The sequence below is a fragment of the Balaenoptera physalus genome, assembly GCF_965194825.1.
Source record: "Balaenoptera physalus genome assembly, chromosome: 18".
Taxonomy (NCBI): Eukaryota; Metazoa; Chordata; class Mammalia; order Artiodactyla; family Balaenopteridae; genus Balaenoptera; species Balaenoptera physalus.
The window spans coordinates 28838823-28857446 of record NC_138899.1 but is presented as its reverse complement, the minus strand read 5'-3'; the positions used below and the strand labels follow the sequence as shown (position 1 = coordinate 28857446).

The 18624-nt window shown below is 38.4% G+C and overlaps 1 protein-coding gene across 23 annotated transcripts in view; it reads left to right on the top strand.

Annotated features, from left to right (window-relative positions):
• Positions 1-18624, top strand: part of SCEL (sciellin) — a 398872-nt gene that overhangs the window by 318866 nt on the left and 61382 nt on the right. For 20 of the 23 annotated variants that reach the window (XR_014256049.1, XM_082434846.1, XM_082434838.1 and 17 more), the window contains 2 exons: positions 934-993; positions 13554-13613. Coding sequence is in view for 22 of the 23 variants with exons in the window: in XM_082434846.1 (XP_082290972.1) it covers positions 934-993; positions 13554-13613 (120 nt within the window). In the remaining variant the exon portion in view is untranslated. The remainder of the gene's footprint in view (positions 1-933; positions 994-13553; positions 13614-18624) is intronic. The other 3 variants (XM_082434848.1, XM_082434836.1, XM_082434845.1) reach the window with 1 other exon arrangement.

The window sequence follows — 18624 nt, the reverse complement described above, 5'->3', positions numbered from 1 at the left end:
AAGCGTTTAATGGCCTGCATGTTTAGAAAACACAGTGGATTACAGCTCTCTGTCACGAACCTCCCAGAACCTTCAGTGTGCTTATACATATTCCAAATCTGTAAAAGTCGGTTATGTTTCCCAAATTTACTTGACTACAAAATTCTATCTTCATGGAACCCTATTAACTTTCTAAGATATCATTTATGAAGCACAGGTCTTAATTACAGGTAAAGCTATAAGGATTTCCCTAATTATTCCTTTTCATGATCTAGGGAAACCAGCGGGGATTCAAGCTCAACTACAGTTTTAAATGTACTTTCTTTCCCTTTGGAAACATAAGAAGACAGATACTTTCACCTCATATAAGGGACTAATTGATCATCTGAATATGTTGCTTAATGCTCCTTGGTTGGTAGAAAAACTTCAGAACATGTTTCTGTGTTTACTTTTGCAATTAATTGAATTTTCTTTTCCATATCCTTTTTTTTTTAATATCCACTCTTTTTTTTTAGATTCTTTTCCCATATAGGCCATTACAGAGTATTGAGTAGATTTCTCTGTGCTATACAGCAGGTTCTTATTAGTTATCTATTTTATATATACTAGTGTGTATATGTCAATCCCAATCTCCCAATTTATCCATATCCTTTTTAAGTATATAAATTGTGTACAACCAATATAAGTCTTTAGGAGAAACTGTAGTTATTTCAGTGAGCAGTAGATGGCAGAGCCAATGCCCAGGTGGAGTGACTGATGTGTGTGTGTGTGTGTGTGTGTGTGTGTGTGTGTGAATGTCATGAGCTGATATGACAGACTGTTTTGTTATTCAGTTAAACTCAGTAAGTCCTGATAACACTTGGAGTTTTGCTTTCTTCACTGAACACAGATAAGACATTTTAGCTCCTTCTAAGATAGCTCTACTGTCATTGACTTGAGTTTATTTGTTTGAAGGAGTCAGGATCTTGAAAACATCGTCAAAGTGGACACTTCATTTCAGAAAGCTGACAAGGGGTGAGAGCTCAAGAGCTTCTGAACTTGCATTTTTCTTCTCTTTTTGTTTCAAATGCTGTTTATCACATATAATTTCAAAGAAGAAAGACTCAGTCAGTTTCTCTAGATTAGCGGCCCTGAGAAATGGGTGGTACTAACATTTATGGACACTCTTCATCCTCTGCTTTCTCTTCTGGTGAGTAATGCTCATCCCGGTCACCGTAGTTGTCCATGGTGATGAACTTACTCCAAACCCCCAGGCCTGTATTTATGTTGCTGACCCAGATCTTTATTTGTCTCCCCAGCACCCCCATTTAGAATGTCCTAGGCTATTTTCAACTTCCTCCCCAAATGTGCTATTTCCTGCCTTCTCTCTTTTCTTTCATTTAAGCAAGATCACCTTTCTGGAACCTTTTTTTTTTTTTTTAACATCTTTATTGGAGTATAATTGCTTCACAATGATGTGTTAGTTACTGCTGTATAACAAAGTGAATCAGCTATATGAATACATATATCCCCATATCCCCACCCTCTTGCATCTCCCTCCCTCCCAACCTCCCTATCCCACCCCTCTAGGTGGTCACAGAGCACCGAGCTGATCTCCCTGTGCTATGCGACTACTTCCCACTAGCTATCTATTTTACATTTGGTAGTGTATATATGTCCATGCCACTCTCTCACTTTGTCCCAGCTTACCCTTCCCCCACCTCGTGTCCTCAAGTCCATTCTCTACGTCTCCGTCTCTATTACTGTTCTGCCCTTAGGTACTTCAGTACCTTTTTTTTTTTTTTTTAGATTCCATATATATGTGTTAGCATACAGTATTTGTTTTTCTCTTTCTGACTTATTTCACTCTGTATGACAGTCTCTAGGTCCATCCACCTCACTATAAATAACTCAATTTTGTTTCTTTTTAAGGCTGAGTAATATTCCATTGTATATATGTGCCACATCTTCTTTATCCATTCATCTGTTGATGGACACCTAGGGTGCTTCCATGTCCTGGCTATTGTAAATAGAGCTGCAATGAACACTGTGGTACATGTCTCTCTTTGAATTATGGTTTTCTCAAGGGATATGCCCAGTAGAGGGATTGCTGGGTCATATGGTAGTTCTATTTTTAGCTTTTTAAGGAACTTCAATACTGTTCTCCATCGTGGCTGTATCAATTTACATTCCCACCAACAGTGCAAGAGGGTTCCCTTTTCTCCACACCCTCTCCAGCATTTATTGTTTGTAGATTTTTTGATGACGGCCATTCTGAGATAGCACAATGAGGTGATACCTCATTGTAGTATTGATTTGCATTTCTCTAATGATTAATGATGTTGAGCATCCTTTCATTGTTTGTTGGCAATCTGTATATCTTCTTTGGAGAAATGTTCATTCACGTCTTCTGCCCATTTTTGGATTCGGTTGTTTGTTTTTTGATATTGAGCTGCATGAGCTGCTTGTATATTTTGGAGATTAATCCTCTGTCAGTTGCTTCATCTGCAAATATTTTCTCCCATTCTGAGGGGCGTCTTTTCATCTTGTTTATGGTTTCCTTTGCTATGCAAAAGCTTTTAAGTTTCATTAGGTCCCATTTGTTTATTTTTGTTTTTATTTCCATTTCTCTAGGAGGTGGGTCAAAAAGGATCTTGCTGTGATTTATGTCATAGAGTGTCCTTCCTATGTTTTCCTCTAAGAGTTCTATATTGTCTGGCCTTACATTTAGGTCTTTAATCCATTTTGAGTTTATTTTTGTGTACGGTGTTAGGGAGTGTTCTAATTTCATTCTTTTCATGTAGATGTCCAGTTTCCCCAGCACCACTTATTGAAGAGGCTGTCTTTTCTCCACTGTGTACTCTTGCCTCCTTTATCAAAGACAAGTTGACCATATGTGCATGGGTTTATCTCTGGTCCTTCTATCCTGTTCCATTGATCTATATTTCTGTTTTTGTGCCAGTACTATACTGTCTTCATTACTGTAGCTTTGTAGTAGAGTCTGAAGTCAGGGAGCCTGATTCCTCCAGCTCTGTTTTTCTTTCTCAAGATTGCTTTGGCTATTTGGGGTCTTTTATGTTTCCATACACGTTGTGAAATTTTTAGTTCTAGTTCTGTGAAAACTGCCATTGGTAGTTTGATAGGGATTGCATTGAATCTGTAGATTGCTTTGGGTAGTATAATGATTTTCACAATGTTGATTCTTCCAATCCAAGAACATGTTATATCTCTCCATCTGTTTGTATCATCTTTAATTTCTTTCATCAGTGTCTTATAGTTTTCTACATACAGGTCTTTGGTCTCCTTAGATAGGTTTATTCCTAGGTATTTTATTCTTTTTGTTGCAATGGTGAATGGGAGTGTTTCCTTAATTTCTCTTTCAAATTTTTCATCATTAGTGTATGGGAATGCAAGAGATTTCTGTGCATTAATTTTGTATCCTGCTACTTTACCACATTGATTGATTAGCTCTAGTAGTTTTCTGGTAGCATCTTTAGGATTCTCTATGTGTAGTACCATGTCATCAACAAACAGTGACAGTTTTACTTCTTCTTTTCTGATTTGGATTCCTTTTATTTCATTTTCGTCTCTGGTTGCTGTGGCTAAAACTTCCAAAACAATGTTGAATAATAGTGGTGGGAGTGGCCAACCTGTCTTGTTCCTGATCTTACTGAAAATGGTTTCAGTTTTTCACCATTGAGAATGATGTTGGCTGTGGGTTTGTCATATATGGTCTTTATTATGTTGAGGTAAGTTCCCTCTATGCCTACCTTCTGGAGGGTTTTTATCATAAATGGGTGTTGAATTTTGTCGAAAGCTTTTTCTGCATCTATTGAGATAATCATATGGTTTTTCTCCTTCAATTTGTTAATATGGGTTATCACATTGATTGATTTGCGTATGTTGAAGAATTCTTGCATTCCTGGGATAAACCCCACTTGATCATGGTGTATGATCCTTTTAATGTGCTGTTGGATTCTGTTTGCTACTATTTTGTTGAGGATTTTTGCATCTATATTCCTCAGTGATATTACCCTGTAGTTTTCTTTTTTTTGTAACATCTTTGTCTGGTCTTGGTGTCAGGGTGATAGTGTCCTTGTAGAATGAGTTTGGGAGTGTTCCTCCCTCTGCTATATTTTGGAACAGTTTGAGAAGGATAGGTGTTAGCTCTTCTCTAAATGTTTGATAGAATTCACCTGTGAAGCCATCTGGTCCTAGGCTGTTTTTTGTTGGAAGATTTTTAATCACAGTCTCAATTTCAGTGCTTGTGATTGGTCTGTTTATATTTTATATTTCTTCCTGGTTCAGTCTCGGAAGGTTGTGCTTTTCAAAGAATGTGTCCATTTCTTCCAGGTTGTCCATTTTATTGGCATATAGTTGCTTGTAGTAATCTCTCATGATCCTTTGTATTTCTGCAGTGTCAGTTGTTACTTTTCCTTTTTCATTTCTAATTCTGTTGATTTGAGTCTTCTCCCTTTTTTTCTTGATGCATATGGCTAATGGTTTATCAATTTTGTTTATCTTCTCAAAGAACCAGGTTTTTAGTTTTATTGATCTTTGCTATCATTTCCTTCATTTCTTTTTCATTTATTTCTGGTCTGATCTTTATGATTTCTTTCCTTCTGCTAACTTTGGATTTGTTTTTTTCTTCTTTCTCTAATTGCTTTAGGTGTAAGGTTAGGTTGTTTATTTGAGATGTTTCTTGTTTTTTGAGGTAGGATTGTATTGCTATAAACTTCCCTCATAGAACTGCTTTTGCTGCATCCCATAGGTTTTGGGTTGTCTTGTTTTCATTGTCATTTGTCTCTAGGTACTTTCTGATTTCCTCTTTGATTCCTTCAGTGATCTCTTGGTTATTTAGTAATGTATTGTTTAGCCTCCATGTGTTTGTGTTTTTTACTTTTTTTTTCCCCCTGTAACTGATTTCTAATCTCATAGTGGTTTGGTCAGAAAGGATACTTGATACGATTTCAGTTTTGTTAAACTTACCAAGGCTTGACTGTGACCCAAGATATGATCTACCCTGGAGAATGTTCCCTGAGCACTTGAGAAGAAAGAGTACTCTGTTGTTTTTGGATGCAATGTGCTATAAATATCAATAAGTCCATCTTGTTTAATGTATCATTTAAAGCTTGTGTTTCCTTATTTATTTTCATTTTGGATGATCTGTCCATTGGTGAAAGTGGGGTGTTAAAGTCCCCTACTATGATTGTGTTACTGTCAATTTCCCCTTTTATGGCTGTTAGCATTTGCCTTTTTTATTGAGGTACTCCTATGTTGGGTGCATAAATATTTACAATTGTTATATCTTCCTCTTGGATTGATCCCTTGATCATTATGTAGTGTCCTTCTTTGTCTCTTGTAATAGTATAGTCTTTATTTTAGTTTTTTTGTCTGATATGAGAATTGCTACTCCAGCTTTCTTTTAATTTCCACTTGCATGGAATATCTATTTCCATCCCCTCACTTTCAGTCTGTATGTGTCCCTAGGTTTGAAGTGGGTGTCTGGTAAACAGCATATATATGGGTCTTGTTTTTGCATCCATTCAGCCAGTCTGTGTCTTTTGGTTGGAGCATTTATTCCATTTACCTTTAAAGCAATTATCAATATGTATGTTCCTATTACCATTTTCTTAATTGCTTTGGGTTTGTTATTGTAGGTCTTCTCTTGTGTTTCCTGCCTAGAGAAGTTCCTTTAGTATTTGTTGTAAAGCTGGTTTGGTGGTGCTGAATTCTCTTAGCTTTTGCTTGTCTGTAAAGGTTTTAATTTCTCCATTGAATCTGAATGAGATCCTTGCTGGCTAGAGTAATCTTGTTTGTAAGTTTTTCCCTTTCATCACTTTAAATACGTCCTGCCACACCCTTCTGGGTTGCAGAGTTTCTGCTGAAAGATCAGCTGTTTACCTTATGTGGACTCCCTTGTATGTTATTTGTTGTTTTTCCCTTGCTGCGTTCAATATTTTTTCTTTGTATTTAATTTTTGATAATTTGATTAATATGTGCCTTGGTGTTTTTCTCCTTGGACTTATCCTGTATGGAACTCTCTGCTCTTCCTGGACTTATTGACTACTTCCTTGCCGATATTATGGAAGTTTTCAACTATAATCTCTTCAAATATTTTCTCAGTCCCTTTCTTTTTCTCTTCTTCTTCTGGGACCCCTATAATTCAAATATCGGTGCATTTAATGTTGTCCCAGAGGTCTCTGAGGCTGTCCTCAATTCTTTTCATTCTTTTTTCTTTATTCTGCTCTGCTGTAGTTATTTCCACTATTTTATCTTCCAGGTCACTTATCCATTCCTCTGCCCCAGTTATTCTTCAATTGATTCCTTCCAGAGAATTTTTAATTTCATTTATTGTGTTGTTCCTCATTGTTTGTTTGTACTTTAGTTCTTCTAGGTCCTTGTTAAATGTTTCTTGTATTTTCTCCCTCTATTTCCAAGATTTTGGATCATCTTTACTATCATTACTCTGAATTCTTTTTCAGGTAGACTGCCTATTTCCTCTTCATTTGTTTGGTCTGGTGGGTTTTTAACCTTGCTCCTTCATCTGCTGTGTATTTCTCTGTCTTCTCATTTTGCTTAACTTACTGTGTTTGGGGTCTCCTTTTCACAGGCTGCAGGTTCTTAGTTCCCATTGTTTTTGGTGTCTGCCCCCAGTGGGTAAGGTTGGTTCAGTGGGTTGTGTAGGATTCCTGGTGCAGGGGACTGCTGCCTGTGTTCTGGTGGATGAGGCTGGATCTTGTCTTTCTGGAGGGCAGGACTGTGTCTGGTGGTGTGTTTTGTGGTGTCTGTGAACTTAGTATGACTTTAGGCAGCCTCTCTGCTAATGGGTGGCGTTATTTTCCTGTCTTGCTAGTTGTTTGGCATGGGGCGTCCAGCACTGATTGTTGAGTGGAGCTGGGTCTTAGTATTGAGACGGAGATCTCTGGGAGAGCTCTCACTGATTGATATTACATGGGGCCAGGAGGTCTCTGGTGGACCAGTGTCCTGAACTCGGCTCTCCCACCTTGGAGACTCAGGCCTGACACCCGGCCGGAGCACCAAGACCCTGTCAGCCACACAGCTCAGAAGAAAAGGGAGAAAAAAAAAGATAGAAAGAAAAAAATGAAAGAAAGAAAATAATTAAAATTAAAAAAATATTTATTTATTAAAATAAAAAAATTAAAAAGTAATAAAAAAAAAGAAAAGAAATGAGCAACCAAACCAATAAAGAATTCCACCAATGATAACAAGCACTAAAAACTATCCTAAAAAAAAAAAAAATAGGACAGATAGAACACTAGGACAAATGGTAAAAGAAAACCTATACAGACAAAATCATACAAAGCATGCATATACACACTCACAAAAAGAGAAAAAGGAAAAAATATATATGTATATAAAATAAAGGAAGAGAGCAACCAAATCAATAAACAAACCTACCAATTATAATAAGCTCTTAATACTAAACTGAGGTAAATATAAAACCAGAAAAAAATTAGATGCAGAAAGCAAACCCCAAGTCTACAGTTGCTGCCAAAGTCCATTGCCTCAATTTGGGGATGATTCGTTGTCTATTAAAGTACTCCACAGATGCAGGGTACATCAAGTTGATTGTGGAGATATAATCCGCTGCTCCTGAGGCTGCTGGGAGAGATTTCCCTTTCTCGTCTTTGTTTGCACAGCTCCTGGGGTTCAGCTTTGGATTTGGCCCCGTCTCTGCATGTAGATCGCCTGAGGGCGTCTCTTCTTCACTCAGACAGGACAGCATTAAAGTAGCAGCTGATTTGGGGGCTCTGGCTCACTCAGGCGGGGGGAGGGAGGGGTATGGAGTGCAGGGCGAGCCTGCGGCGGCAGAGACCGGCATGACATTGCACCAGCCTGAGGTGCACCGTGTGTTCTCCTGGGGAAGTTGTCCCTGGATCACGGGACCCTGGCAGTGGAGGGCCGCACAGGCTCCCAGGAGGGGAGGTGTGGATAGTGACCTGTGCTTGCACACAGGCTTCTTGGTGGTGGCAGCAGCAGCCTTAGCGTTTCATGCCCGTCTCTGGGGTCCGCGCTAATAGACGCGGCTTGCGCCCGTCTCTGGAGCTCGTTTAGGCGGTGCTCTGAATCCCCTCTCCTCGTGTACCCCGAAACAATGGTCTCTTGCCTCTTAGGCAGCTCCAGACTTTTTCCCAGACTCCCTCCCGGCTAGCTGTGGCTCACTAGTCCCCTTCAGGCTGTGTTCACGAAGCCAACCCCAGTCCTCTCCCTGCGATCCGATCTCCGAAGCCTGAGCCTCAGCTCCCAGCCCCCGCCCGCCCCAGAGGGTGAGCAGACAAGCCTCTCGGGCTGGTGAATGCTGGTCGGCACCGATTCTCTGTGCGGGAATCTCTCTGCTTTGCCCTCCACACCCCTGTTGCTGTGCTCTCCTCCATGGCTCCGAAGCTTCCCGCCCCCCAACCCACCCCCTGTCTCCACCAGTGAAGGAGCTTCCTGGTGTGTGGAAACTTTTCCTCCTTCAGCTCCCTCCCAGAGGTGCAGGTCCCATCCCTATTCTTTTGTCTCTTTTTTCTTTTTTCTTTTGCCCTACCCAGGTACGTGGGGAGTTTCTTGCCTTTTGGGGAGTCTGAGGTCTTCTGCCAGTGTTCAGTAGGTGTTCTGTAGGAGTTGTTCCACATGTAGATGTATTTTTGATGTATATGTGGGGAGGAAGGTGATCTCCACATCTTACTCCTCCGCCATCTTGAAGGTCCCCCCGGAATCATTTTTGATTCTTTCATGTCTTGACCCCTTTGTGTAGTATTAGGCACATATGGATTAAATGTCTAAAATGCCCTGCACACCCCCATGCCCTCACCCCAGTTCAAACCCTCATTGGTTCCATCACAGGTTATCAGAATAGGTATCCAGATTGACTTACACTCCTCGCCTCTCCCCCCAGTAGACCATTACTACCCAGCACTGCCAGCGTTTTCTTTCTACGATTCTGCTGGAAAAATCACTCCACCTGGCTCCCCATTGCCTGTTCAATTACATATAACCTCATTCAATGCCTTTGTTAACCTGTCTCCAACCTAATATTCCTTAGCAATTTCTGACTTCACCCTTACATTTATCCTGCATGCAGTATCAAATTTAATCACTTCCTTTCTGTAGTTTCCAGAGCCCCTGCCTTTGTTTATACCATTCCAGCCATATGGTGGCCTTTTCCAACCTCAAGGCCACCATATCCATCCATCCAAGTCCTACCCATCTTTCAAGATCCAGATCACATACCACCTCCTCTGTGAAGTCTTCTCTGAGTGATCCAGTGAGATGTGACTTCTGCCTCTCTAAGCTATTAGAGCCCCATTACTCATATTATATAACAACTAATCATATTTGGTATAGTTTCATGGTATTCATGTAAATGTCTCATCTTTGTTACCTCTTTAATCTCTTAGAGCAGATATTTTGTCTTACCATCTGTCATCTGCAAAGTCTGACACAATGTTTTGTGCAAAGTAGAAGTGTTTATGTAGTAGATAATGGTAAAACAATGATGAGCAGTGAGAAAACCTTGAGTATAAACATTCCATAGTTTAAATCCTGTGCCTATAAAATTTTTCCTTGTTTAATGGAATTTAGCAGTGCTAAGAATGTTATTAAGGGTTGCAGTCTCAGTCAAAGAACTGAAGAGAAGAAACAGAAGTGACACTTAGCTCTTCGCTGCAAACTCATGGACAAAGTAGTAGCTCTAGATCCAGACAGAGATAGTCGAAAGTATCCTGAATGTTTTCATTTCTTTGTTGTCTAAGTGCCTAGATCTCTAATTTTATTGACTTATTTTTGTTTGAGGTAATATTTTATTTTTAATAGGGATTGGACAGTTTTTTGGACTGGATAGTTTTTTGGTGGGTGTTTAAGGGAGAGATAGGTGAGCGATGCTGAAGGGCACTTATGGTTTGGCGCAAGTCAAACAAAAACAGTGAGAGCTGCAGTTAGTTTAACTTTCCTGTCCCCTCTCCCTCACCAGGATGCACGAATTTCACAGCCAGATAAGTTCTTCATGGGGAGAAGCTGTTGCTTTGACGTGGGCCAGGGGAAATGTCTTTTGCATCGATAGCTGAGAATCGTTACTGTGGACTGTCTAGAGGGATGAGATATAGCCTTATTTATCTTAGTTGCTTTGTAGTACTCCTTTGAAAAATGAACTCTTACTCTTATCTGACTAAGAGCATTTAATTTATTGTAAATGCAATGGTGAAATTTAATATCCAAAGCTTTCATCAATTTAAGGCCATTTTGAAAGCTCAACTCCTTTGTTCAGAATGCAGCCCCCATTTCACTTTATTTCCCACAGAGTGTCTTCTCATGATTTATGTTAATTTTCTCGTGGAAGCCCAAATCCTGATCTCATCATTGTGACTCACCAGTCAGAAAGGTCTAGGGCTAAAATTTACAGAGTTTGCTCTTTCCCTTGGGGACATGGAACAGATTTGTAGCCTCAGTGTTGGAAGGTAGAATTTCAAATAAGAAATGACAACACAGCATTGTGTCAGGGCACTGGGTAGTATTTGTCCCACACAAGGATAGAACATTAATACATTTTTTGTCAGGGTCAGCAACTTTCATATTTCTATATTTATTCTCAGCCTTCAATTCTTCCATTGAATATGCAATATTACTTGAAACGATTCATCTCTGTGATGGCTGTTGATTGAATGAGTTTTTCAGATCCCTGAGAGAACTGTTCCAGTAGTTATTCTGGTGATCTGCTATGCCAGGCATCTTCTAAGCACATTAGTGACTCAACGACCATAGCTCTCTAAGGCTGAGCCAGAGTCTTGGTGCCTCTAAATTCAGTTTAAAAAATAAATATAATGAGCATTTTTAAATGAAAAAATTAATATTGACTGGAAACTGTTTACTATAATTGCCAAAATTAATTGAGAGTTTATGACGTGCCAGGTATAATCCTAATCGCTTTCTATTCATTAACTTATTGGTTCTTTTCTGAGGTAGGTACAATTAGTATTCTTATTTTACAGATGAAAAAAATTGAGGGAGCAAGAGGTTAGGTAACTCACCCAGCGTCACCAACTAATAAGTGGTGAATCCCTGACTAGAATCCAGGTATCCCTGACTTGGGAACCTGAATGTCTAACTACCAAGTTACTTGGCCTCATGGCCTCCTGGTCAACACCAGTGATGACTTGAGAAGAAAGAGGAACATTGAGGAAGTGTGGAAAATATGTGAGGCTAGAGCAGGAAGAAGGGAAAACCAAGACTTGTGAACTGGAAAACTGGGTGGGGAAGGCAAGAGAAATGGGGGTGAAGTGGGTGGATAGAAGGGGTGAAGTGGGTGGATAGAAGGGTTGAGGAGAGGATATGCTGTGAGGAGCAAACAGGAATGAAAAACCACTGCAGCTGCCTTCCTTGGGGAGAGGGCTGAGCTCCTGTGGTTCTAAGGAATATTCCAGAACCCAGGGGGTTAGCTTAAACAAGTAGCTCCTGAAGAAGCAGTCAGTAGAGTCTTTACAGTTCTCAAGTCTGGAAACAGGAGAGCAAGTGTAGCTGAACTGGAATAAGGGAGAGTAGAATTCAAGAAAGAAGCCAGACTTACTGATAAACGAGTGTTTTCCAATAGCTGCTTTTTGCAAGTACATTATGCAAAGATAGGATATATAATTAGTCAACGTACCTGTATTTGTTGATTCAAGTAAAACCTGTATTAAGCATCTACTGTGTGAAAAACCCCATATTAAACACTGAAGAGGATCCAATATAAAATACATTTCGAAATTTTAAGTGGTGGGTGTGTGTGTGTGTTTGTGTCTCTATGTACACTAGTATCGGTAGAAGCAAGGACATTAACATGAGACAAGTGTATGATTACTATATTACAAAGTATAGCAATGTAGGTACCGTAAAGGAGATACAAAAATCCAAAACGCTGCAAGGCTTCCAAAAATGTAGGGGACTTTATTCAGTTAAAGGACTGGGAAAGATTTCTTGGCGAAAGGGGTGTTTGAGGAGAGCTTTGAAAGATAGAGAGGATTTTCGTGGATGATAAATGTGGGACATACGGTGAACTTCAGAGAACTCAGAAATAGTTGTTTTAAGCTGAATCTACCCCAGGATTTTACTAATGTAAGATATTCTTTTCTCTCCCCAAAGTGAAGAATTAGATAATCTCATCAAAATGAACAAAAGCTTGAATAGATAAGATTTTAAAACATCTCTTTTTTCGCTTTATTACTGAATTTGCTTTGTTATTTTTCAGTATTTGAACATGAGGACCCATATACTGGGCTAGTCAAAAGTGTCCTACAAATCTTGAATAAAAAGCTTGCAGAAATCGTTTCATCATTATTATAAATGGTTATTACAATTTAAAGACACTAATATTGAAGTGTCTTTGATTTTCACACACCAGTGTTTAGTAAGGCAGTTATAAAAATAACCACATTTCTCTTCCTGAAATACTCATATATTAGTATGTAAACAGTTTGGTTTGGTCACTGAATGCTTGTAGTTGAACCACTACAAAAACCACTCATTTTCTTAGTTAACATTATCTCCTTATTATGAGTCATTTGTAATTGCATAACTTAAAGATCATATTAATTGAGGTTTGTGTTAGGGGTCTGTGCAATTTTAGTTCTCTCTCTGTTACTTGGCACACTAACATACAAAACGGGCAGGGACCAAAGTGAAGAAGAAACAAAGCAAATGTCAGTTTTCTTATCTATAAAGAGAGGTGGCATTAGATTAAGAATCAGACTTCACGGCCTACTGGGACCAGGCAGGGATAGATGAGTGAAGGGAGCTGGCTCTGTAATGTAGAGGGAGCGCCCTGTCTGGGAGAGCCCAACTGTTTCTCAGCTCCAGCTGATGTTGCCACGTGAGAATTTGAGCCTAAAGTTGCAGGACACTTTCAGGAGATCCTGAAACTCCAGGTGTCTACATGTCATGGCCAGCTTTGTAAATATTGGCCCACATAAAAAACAAAAACACTCCATGAACCCAAACAACACATCCATGAACCTATTACAGCTTGTAGATCCCCAGTCTGTATCTTGTCTTTTCTTTTCTTTAAGGTCCACTGCAATTTAAATTTTGAGTCTAGGAAGATACCTGTTTGGAATAAAGTGATTTCAAGAATTATAGCTCATCTTTCCTAACCAGCTTTTTTTCCTGTCTAATATGTAAACTGATCTATGTTTTTATAAGTTAGGTATCCATTATTAGCACTGATGAGCCTTTTTGTTCAATACATTTAAAGAAATCAGGGTATTGATGGTCTCTTTAGAGCAAATCTTAAGGCAGAGCCAACAGATAAAATGTAAGTGCATCTGTCTCTAACCTGAAAATATTATCTCCCAGATTGCTTGTTTTATTCTTTCAGACATTATTAGCTGGAAGGGAGTTATGTCCTCTGGCATAAAAATGTACTAGCAGATGGGGCAGTGCACTCAGTATTGTACATTTAGTTCAGACATGATTGCCCAGAAGGATTTCTGCTGCTCTATTCAGTAAGAGTAAATGAGCAATTCATGAAAAATTTTTACTGTATCTGACCTTTCAAGATACCACACAATTTTATTTCAATATGCAGTCTTTTATTTGAATTTCTTTGTGTTTTATAGACCCAAAAGCCTTGAAAATCTCATCGTTGTGAATACCCGGACAGACAAAGATGGCAAAGGGTAAGATTTGATTGAGACTCATACAGGCTTCTTTGATTGAGTCCTAAACTGTATGCCATTTCCTGGGGGAGACCCCCTGTTCAAGACAAAAGTCAGACAGGCTGGTGGAAGAGGCACTTGATCAGGGTCAGGAGATGGGTGGGTGTCTTGGTACTGGCTCTGCCACCGACATCAATCTGGGTGACCCTAGACAAGTGGCTTAACCTCTGGAGACCTCTGTTTCCTCAGTCCATAAAATGAAGGGTATGATCTAGATGGTCTCTAACTTCCCTTTTACATCTGAAAGTGAAAGAAATCAAACTGACCATTACAAGTAGTGAACAGTAGGCTGGTTTATGAACTAAATATGTTCACTATAGGACATTTTGATGCTGGGAGCATAGCTCCTCACCACTGAAGTCTTTCTAAGGGAGTAAGGCATTTTTCAGTTGCAATCTTGATTGAGTCACTTCATATGTATATCACTCAGATACACTTGTAAACATCTCAAGGTCAAAAGCCATGCTTTTATTTATTTTGTATCATAAAAAAGATTAATTAATGATCAGTAACCATTAATTTAAAGAGCATTTAAAGAAGTTAACTTATAGTTCTAGACTGACACTGATATACTAGAAAATGAATTACTACTGACATTATTTTTCATGTTGAAAGAAATCAAACTTTTGACAGTTTCATTAAAGAAAATCCCAGAACAATCAAGAATGACAAAGGATAAAGATTTCTGAGGTCTCTACTGCTTTTTCTCCAGATTGGCTGTTTACCTTGTATTCCGTGTGTCATTACATTTGCCTTTTACTAACATGATGATTTTTTCTATTGTCCTGCTTATCTTTAAAAACCATTGATCTGTGCCAAGCTGTGCACAGATGGGTATTCTAGCATTCCAAGTCAAACTCGGTGGTATGCCTTCTTAACCCTCTCTGATGTAGAAAACAACAAAGTCTATATAACAAAAAGTGTGGGCAATCACAAAATCCATTCAGACACTGAACACTTATTAACAACATATTACTATAATGTGACTGTGCAAACATTATTACAGGTGATATTTTTTTCCAAATGGGGAACAGATGAAGTGGGAAAGCAGTCAGTTCTCTGTAAGTGGTTGTATGAGTTTTACAGGAAAAGATGAGATTTCATATTTTTTAAGAAATGAACTTTGGAAAATGAAATTAAACATCCTCTAGAAGGAATCAGTAGCAGAATAACTGGGGCAGAGGAACAGATAAGTGACCTGGAAGATAAAATAGTGGAAATAACTACCACAGAGCAGAATAAAGAAAAAAGAATGAAAAGAATTCAGGAGAGTCTCAGAGACCTCTGGGACAACATTAAATGCACCAACTTTCAAATTATAGGGATCCCAGAAGAAGAAAAAAAGAGAGGGACTGAGAAAATATTTAAAGACATTATAGTTGAAAACTTCCCTAATATGGGAAAGGAAATAGTCAATCAAATCCAGGAAGCACAGAGAGTCCCATACAGGATAAATCCAAAGAGAAATACACCAAGACACGTACTAATCAAACTATTAAAAATTAAATACAAAAAAAAATATTAAAAGCAGCAAGGGAAAAACAACAAGTAACATACAAGGGAATCCCCATAAGGTTAACAGCTGATCTTTCAGCAGAAACTCTGCAAGCCAGAAGGGAGTGGCAGGACATATTTAAAGTGATGAAAGGGAAGAACCAAGATTACACTACACAGCAAGGATCTCATTCAGATTCCACAGAGAAATTAAAAGCTTTGCAGACAAGCAAAAGCTAAGAGAATTCAGCACCACCAAACCAGCTTTACAACAAATGCTAAAGGAACTTCTCTAGGCAGAAAACGTAAGAGAAGGGAAAGACCTATAATAACAAACCCAAAACAATTAAGAAAATGGTAATAGGAACATACATACTGATAATTACCTAAAATGTAAATGGTTTAAATGCTCCAACCAAAAGACATAAACTGGCTGAATGGATACAAAAACAAGACCTGTATATATGCTGCCTACAAGAGACCCACTTCAGACCTAGGGACACATACAGACCAAAGTGAGGGGATGAAAATGATGCTCCATCAAAATGGAAATCAAAAGAAAGCTGGTGTAGCAATTCTCATAGCAGGCAAAATAGACTTTAAAATAAAGACTATTACAAGAGACAAAGAAGGACACTACATAATGATCAAGGGATCAATCCAAGAAGAAGATATAACAATCGTAAATACTTATGCACCCAACATGGGAGCACCAAAATACATAAGGCAAATGCTAACAACCATAAAAGGGGAAATTGACAGTAACACAATCATAGTAGGGGACTTAACACCCCACTTTCACCAATGGACAGATCATCCAAAATGAAAGTAAATAAGGAAACACAAGCTTTAAATAATGCATTAAACAAGATGGACTTAATTGATATTTATAGAACATTCCATCCAAAAACAACAGAATACACTTTCTTCTCAAGTGCTCATGGAACATCCTCCAGGACAGATCAAGCCTTGGTAAATTTAAAATAACTGAAATCGTGTCAAGTATCTTTTCTGACAACAACGCTATGAGACGAGATATCAATTACAGGGAAAAAACTGTAAAAAATACAAACATATGGAGGCTAGACAATACACTACTTAATAACCAAGAGATCACTGAAGAAATCAAAGAGGAAATCAAAAAATACCTAGAAACAAATGACAATGAAAAAATGATGAGCCAAAACCTATGGGATGCAGCAAAAGCAGTTCTCAGAGGGAAATTTATAGCAATACAATCCTACCTCAAAAAACAAGAAACATCTCAAATAAACAACCTAACCTTACACCTAAAGCAATTAGAGAAAGAAGAGCAAAAGAAAACCCAAAGTTAGCAGAAGGAAGGAAATCATAAAGATCAGATGAGAAATAAATGAAAAACAAATGAAGGAAACGATGACGAAGATCAATAAAACTAAAAGCTGGTTCTTTGAGAAGATAAACAAAATTGATAAACCATTAGCCAGATTCATCTAGAAAAAAAGGGAGAAGACTCAAATCAACAGAATTAGAAATGAAAAAGAAGTAACAACTGACACTGCAGAAATACAAAGGATCAGGAGAGATTACTACAAGCACCTATATGCCAATAAAATGGACAACCTGGAAGAAATCAACAAATTCTTAGAAAAACACAACCTTCCAAGACTGAACCAGGAGGAAATAGAAAATATAAACAGACCAATCACAGCACTGAACCTGAAACTATGATTAAAAATCTTCCAACAAACAAAAGTCCAGGACCACATGGCTTCACAGGCGAATTCTATCAAACATTTACAGAAGAGCTAACACTTATCCTTCTCAAGCTCTTCCAAAATATAGCAGAGGGAGGGACACTCCCAAACTGATTCTACAAGGCCACCATCACCCTGATACCAAAACCAAAGATGTCACAAAAAAAGAAAACTACAGGCCAATATCACTGATGAACATAGATGCAAAAATCCTCAACAAAATACTAGCAAACAGATTCCAACAGCATATTAAAAGGATCATACACCATGAGCAAGTGGAGTTTATCCCAGGAATGGAAGGATTCTTCAACATATGCAAATCAATCAATGTGATAAACCATATTAACAAATTGAGGGAGAAAAGCCATATGATCCTCTCAATAGATGCAGAGAAAGCTTTTGACAAAATTCAACACCATTTATGATAAAAACCCTCCAGAAAGTAGGCATAGAGGGAACTTACCTCAACATAATAAAGGCCATATATGACAAACCCACAGCCAACATTGTTCTCAATGGTAAAAATCTGAAACCATTTCCAGTAAGATCAGGAACAAGACAAGGTTGCCCACTCTCACCACTGTTATTCAACATAGTTTTGGAAGTTTTAGCCACAGCAATCAGAGAAGAAAAAGAAATAAAAGGAATCCAAACAGGAAAAGAAGAAGTAAAACTGTCACTGTTTGCAGATGACATGATACTTTAGATAGAGAATCCTAAAGATGCTACCAGAAAAACTACAGGAGCTAATCAATGAATTTGGTAAAGTAGCAGAATACAGAATTAATGCACAGAAATCTCTTTCAGTCCTATACACTAATGATGAAAAATCTGAAAGAGAAATTAAGGAAACACTCCCATTTACCATTGCAACAAAAAGAATAAAATACCTAGGAATAAACCTACCTAAGGAGACAAAAGACCTGCATGTAGAAAACTGTATGACACCAATGAAAGAAAGTAAAGATGATACAAACAGATGGAGAGATATACCATGTTCTTGGATTAGAAGTATCAACATTGTGAAAATGACTATACTACCCAAAGCAATCTAAAGCTTCAATGAAATTCCTATCAAACTACCAATGGCATTTTTCACAGAACTAGAACAAAAAATTTCACAATGTGTATGGAAACACAAAAGACCCCGAAGGGCCAAAGCAATCTTGAGAAAGAAAAACAGAGCTGGAGGAATCAGGCTCCCGGACTTCAGACTATACTGCAAAGCTACAGTAATGAAGACAGTATAGTACTGGCACAAAAACAGAAATATAGATCAATGGAACAGGATAGAAGGTCCAGAGATAAACCCACGCACATATGGTCACCTTATCTTTGATACAGGACGCAAGAGTATGCAATGGAGAAAAGACAGCCTCTTCAATAAGTGGTGCTGGGAAAACTGGACAGCTACATGTAAAAGAATGAAATTAGAACACTCCCTAACACCGTACACAAAAATAAACTCAAAATGGATTAAAGACCTAAATTTAAGGCCAGACACTATCAAACTCTCAGAGGAAAACATAGGCAGAACACTCTATGACATAAATCACAACAGGATCCTTTTTGACCCACCTCCTAGAGAAATGGAAATAAAAACAAAAATAAACAAATGGGACTTAATATAACTTAAAAGCTTTTGCAAAGCAAAGGAAACCATAAACAAGACGAAAAGACAACCCTCAGAATGGGAGAACATATTTGCAAATGAAGCAACTGACAAAGGATTAATCTCCAAA